At 38.9% G+C, this 5,935-nt stretch overlaps 1 protein-coding gene across 1 annotated transcript; it reads left to right on the top strand.

Annotated features, from left to right (window-relative positions):
* The first annotated feature begins 563 nt into the window (after positions 1–563).
* On the top strand, positions 564–5,726 carry LOC149621310 (uncharacterized). The gene is made up of 6 exons (XM_089854748.1): positions 564–735; positions 795–857; positions 1,239–1,370; positions 1,458–1,630; positions 1,693–1,736; positions 4,306–5,726. The coding sequence occupies exons 1-6, from the start codon at positions 625–627 to the stop codon at positions 5,412–5,414; spliced, it is 1,632 nt and encodes a 543-aa protein (XP_089710874.1). The 5' UTR covers positions 564–624; the 3' UTR covers positions 5,415–5,726.
* The last annotated feature ends 209 nt before the right edge of the window (positions 5,727–5,935 follow it).

Below are 5,935 nucleotides of genomic sequence, written 5' to 3'. Positions count from 1 at the left end.
ACATTCCCTCACTAATCACGTCGTGATGTACATTCCCTCACTAATCACGTCGTGATGTACATTCCCTCACTAATCACGTCGTGATGTACATTCCCTCACTAATCACGTCGTGATGTACATTCCCTCACTAATCACGTCGTGAGGTACATTCCCTCACTAATCACGTCGTGAGGTACATTCCCTCACTAATCACGTCGTGAGGTACATTCCCTCACTAATCGCGTCGTGAGGTACATTCCCTCACTAATCACGTCGTGACGTTCATTCCCTCACTAATCACGTCGTGACGTTCATTCCCTCACTAATCACGTCGTGATGGACATTCCCTCACTAATCGCGTCGTGATGTACATTCCCTCACTAATCGCGTCGTGATGTACATTGCCTCATTAATCACAGTTCAACGACATTTTATGAGTGTTAAATATAAAAAAAATATTTTATTAAAATTTAATATTAGACACTAATCAGGAGATCTGATTAGTTTTAACATGTATTAATTCAGTCGGAATTTGTAACAATGCTCTTCCACTAATCAAACCTTTGTTTGTCTGGCGGCACTGTGAACTCTTATTAGTTTAAAATATCAACATTTTTCTCCATTCCTTAGCTTGTTTTTCAAAAAATGTTTCATGTTTCAATGTTTAATTTTAGGAAAGAAATGTGTCGACACAAACTGTCTTTACGCAACGCCTATATGAATTTGGTCGATTCTCAAAGAGTTGTTCTCGGAGAGGTATTTGAGCAAATATTGTTCTACCGCGTGAAATTAATAAAAACTGCTGTTTGTTCTAGGAAATGGATGAGAATGATTGTTTCTTAAGCAAAGATGATAAAATGAAGAAACTGAGGAACAAGGTACTATTTGACAAATCGAGAAAACTTCCCAAATATAGTTCCCATAGAAAAAACATTACAAGGAAATCTAACATAAAACATGCTTGAGCGAAAGCGCCCAGTTTTCCTGTCCCCTATGAAGGTTTTATGAGATTCAAAATAACATTGTCTACCCCCATTAAATGGCTGATGAACATTGAACTTTTGTAAATGTCCTGCCAACGAAAAATTTCACTCTCATTGGTTAGAAGTTTAGAGGATAAAGCTCCCTTGTTTTAAGCATCATTGAAAATGAGGTTTATCAATGTTCTTTAAACGACATTGGTTTCCCCTCTCTCTTGTTTGTCCTTAATGTCCCATGGAAATCAGCTTTTGTAATGGAATCTTAATTCAATTTTTAAGTTTGACGTTTTTATTTCAAACGTGAGGAAAGAGAGAATGGAAAATGAATTAACTATTAATGAACAACGAGATAAAATTGACAGGCTCAATAAGGTCAGAGAAGAATTGAAAAACAAAGTCAAAGATCTCAAGGTACGCGACATTGTTCATTTGATGAACACGCAATTTGATGATATTAGCAATATTCATTAATCATTGTTAATTGTTTCAAAAAATTAGGGGGGAAATGGAGAAATTGAAAAGGTTAACAATGTATCAGTGAAAGTTGAACCAGTTGATTATGATTCGGAGCCAAAAGTTGAACCAGTTGATAATGATTCAGAACCACCAGAAAGCCAAGCATTATCCCTACCAGTTGCGGAACAGCAACAACCTCAACCTCAAAATGAAAGGTTTGCAAGTGAAAAAAAGGTGTATTTTATTGTTTTATTTTATCATAATTTTAATTGTATAGCTCGGAAGGAGTCCCTACTGAGGACCAGAACCACAACCAGCCTGGTGTGTAAATTTTTATTTTAGTAGGAATATTGTAAGACTCCCCAAGTCACTTGCTGTGTTCACAATAATTTGAACCCCCACGGATAAACTACAACTAAAGACCCGACGAGTTTTACGGCAATTTCTGAAAGCCTTATTAGTCAGTGGTGATGGTATGAAGTTGGGCAAACACATTGTGGAACCCTTAAAGAATGTGCATTATACGTAATTTATATGTAATGAAATGCTTTGCATAATTTGTTGGCTTAACATACAAGAATGAAATTCATTCGACCCCTGTTGGCGAAAGTAGTGAATGTGATTTTATTTCTGAACTCTACTGCTGATGCCAATCACAAAGATCAAGACATCGGCCCAAATAGCAACTAGTTCAAATTTCCCAACAGTCTTTTGAGGATCGACAGAGCATGCTGGGAAATAACTTATGATAACCTGATTGAGCTAAGATGGCACAGAGAAAGGCTTTAAAATATTATAATGGCAAAAGCAATAAAGCCAGAGCTTGAACGCCCCAATTATTATCGTTTATGATCAGATTAGAATTTTTATATGATAAGTGAAACAAATGTAGGCTTTACTTACAGCGAAGTTACGTATGTTCGATTTTGGGAAAAGATTAGGCAGTATTAGTTATCTAAGCAAACGATTTGCCACTCAAATACTTGTTTCTGTGAAATATTTGAGTTAAATGTTGGGAAGTGTAAATTCGCCTCAACTTTAGCCCAAAAACTCGCCCCTAGGTCCAAATATAAGTGTGCTTGCAGAATTCCGAATTTTTAATGTTAATTTGTAAATAACGCATGAATATTACCAGGGATAGATAGACTTTTTTAAGACGGAATAAACAATGTTTGGCCTTTACTTCAGTCCGACTCATAGACGAGTATATAGTCCCTTCCTTCAACACGTAACCAAAAAATTAAATTATCTTTACGTATTGGTGACGTTGCTGACGGGGAGGGCCAAAAATACGTAATTCCTGTTTACCTCTGTCGCCATGACTACGACCCCTCTTGCGTTGTACCATAGCCCGCTCGATCACGCGCGTCACGACGCAAGCTGCTCGCGCTATAGCTATAGAGCGCGGATCGAGTGGGCTATGGTTTTACAGATAAGCGTCTTCACAGGGGTTCAAAATGGAGCCGTCTAAATGCGAGGGTCCGGTAATTATTCGGGAATTGTTTTTAATAGCAATTAAGAAGGTAGATTTGGTGCCGGTGTTTTGGATTTGGAGTACATCTGTAACGGTGAAAAGTGTTCGCTAATTCTTTCTTAAGCCAAGTATGTCTACTATCCTCATGATTTTGTAAACGAATTTGATGAAGTTAACCAAGGCTTAGTGAATGGTCAGGAGTTTTGTGAGCTTAGTGTTTGGTTAAAACCTGTTCGTGCTGTAATATCTATGAAGACTTTTACTCAATTCTAACTCACTTTTAATTTTCTTGGGTCTTCCCCGTTTTTTTCAGTTGCAAGCCCTATGTCTTGTGTAACTTCCATTTTTAAACAATGTTATTTCAAAAATTACAATCCGAGCCCATTCCAACTTGGCAGACGAAGGGGCAGACGTCGTTTATTTGACCCGGATATACATACAACGCCATAACAAAAATAAGACCCGCCTCTTCTTTCATACCCCTCCGTCACGGGTAAGGGGGTCGTGGACTAGGACGCGCACCCGAATAACCCTGTTACCCATTCCGTCTTAAAAAAGTCTATCTATACCTGATATTACTAAGAAAAAATAGATGCGATTCTGAGAATCTTTCACTCCTAGTCCCCACTGTGTGTGAAAAGTGGGCGGATACTTTAGAAGGGTCGTGACTAATTATGGGGTGTGATTCGAGCTCCGTCCACATCTCATAGAATCATCGCGCTTTCCAGTAGGCCTGTGCGGGTAGTGATTTTTGGGTTTCGGGTCGGGTACGGGTAGTTGGAAAAACTTCCAATCCGGTATCGGGTCGGGTACCTGGATTTCTAACGGGTACTCGAATAAGTAGGCCTAGCTAAACTACCATTATTCGGGTGCTTTTCGGGTAGCAAAAAATCATATCGGGCACTTATCGGGATGAAATACTTTTATATGTGAAAAAAATAAGTGTCATGAAAGACTTGGATACCATTATGGCGAAAAGTACAAAAATAAGACGCTAAAGGTGGAATTCATAAACGTCGGACGCAACGGAATTTGGTACAGGCAAAGGCAGGGCGTCTTGCGCAAACTTCCGCCTTTTGCGCACGACGCCCTGCCTTTGCCTGTACTAAATTGCGTTGCGTCCGACGTTTATGAATTCCACCTTTAAGCTATTAGCGAGGATTGAAATAATGAATAATACTGAGCATTGTGGAAAAGTTTACTCAAACTTAAGTTCTTCTAAGTTCAAGAAACTTTGCCAAACCAATACCCGATTGTCCTAAGCCTTGTCACGGGTAATGAGCGGGGAAATTTAAATATTCGAATAATTTCGGGTATTAAGAAATTAGGTTTTCGGGTACCGGGTACTCGCACAGGCCTACTTTCCAGATGTAACATGATTTTTTCTTTATGAAATGTATTTTTTGATTTGTGTAGGTAAACCCAAGGAAAAACATAATATTGAAGATAAAAGAGTTGTTGAACTTCGCTTCAAAATTCATAATAGAGAACAAATCTTCAAATGTGATCAGTGTGAATTTTCCAGCACACAGAAAAGTAATTTGATCAAGCACAAACTCATTCACTTTGAGGGAAAAGGAAGACCCTTCAAATGTAATCAGTGTGATTATGCCAGCAAGCTGGAGAGTAATTTGATCGCGCATGAACGCATTCATAGCGGTGAATTACCCTTCAAATGTGATCAGTGTGAATATGCCTGTACACGGAAGCATTATCTTATCGCGCATAAAAGCACGATGCATATTGAAACACCCTTCAAATGCGAGCATTGTGACTTTAGTAGTGTGTGGAAGCATTGTTTCATTAGACATCAACGTCTTTACCATGGTGTAAATCCCTTCAGATGTGATCAGTGTGAATTTGTAACCACAGAGAGTGGTCATTTGATCAGTCATCAGATCAGTCACCAGCGCATTCGCAGTAGTGAAAAACCATTCAAATGCGATCAGTGTGACTTTGCTTGTACTCGGAAGTATGATTTGGAAATACATCAAAGCATTCACAGGGGGGAAAGACCCTTCAAATGTGATCTCTGTGACTTTGCAAGTACTCGGAAGTATGATTTGAACAAACATGAACGCATACACGATGATGAAAAATCCTTCAAATGTGATCAGTGTGACTTTGCAAGTATTCGTAAGATTGGTTTGATCAGACATCAACGCGTACACGGTGATGAAAAATCCTTCAAATGTGATCAGTGTGACTTTGCAAGTATTCGTAAGAATGGTTTGATCAGACATAAACGCATTCATGGTGATGAAACACCATTCAAATGTGAGCATTGTGAATATGCAACCACACAGAGGAGTAGTTTGAACATACATCAACGCATTCACGGTGGTGAAAACCCCTCCAAATTCGATGAGAGTGAATACGCTATCGCGTGGAAGAGCTTATTGATCAAACGTCCACGCATTCACAGTGGTGAAAAACCCTTCAAATGTGATCGGTGTGGCTATGCATGCACGCATAGGGCTCATTTGATCAATCTTCAACGCATTCACAGTGGTGAAAAACCATAATAAACCATTCAAATGTGAATAGTGACCTATGTTAGCGCGTGGAAGTCCTTATTGATCACACATCAACGAATTCATGGTATGTGATCATTGTGATTTTAGATGAGCTGAAAGAGTAGTTTTATCAGACTCGTCAATGCGTTCACAGTTGGGAAAAACCCTTCTAATGTGATCAGTGTGACTTTACCAGCAAACCCTTAGCACGTGATCGCAATAAATATTCAAAACCACTGACCATAACTAAATTTTCAAAAGAATTCTAAATGAAATTTATTAAGAAACAGTAGTGGAGGATGAAATGTATAATATTCATTATAGGTTAATACTACTAAAAGTAATATAAGAAACCTCCCTTCGGGAGGAAAGTATACAATGGCGAATATTTCCCGAGACATCCTCGTACCGCGAATGTCCCCGCGCACTTATACGGCAGTAAACAAAGTTTAAAAAATAGGCCCGGGCCGCGTAAAGCGTAGGAATACATTCTCTGATCTCGCGATTGCGTCGGCTGCTTAAGTTATGTC

This window comes from Phalangium opilio, unplaced genomic scaffold (assembly GCF_054372755.1).
Source record: "Phalangium opilio isolate 3A_F unplaced genomic scaffold, DU_Popi_V2 ptg000209l_1, whole genome shotgun sequence".
NCBI classification, from domain to species: Eukaryota; Metazoa; Arthropoda; class Arachnida; order Opiliones; family Phalangiidae; genus Phalangium; species Phalangium opilio.
This window is presented reverse-complemented; position numbering and strand designations above follow the sequence as displayed.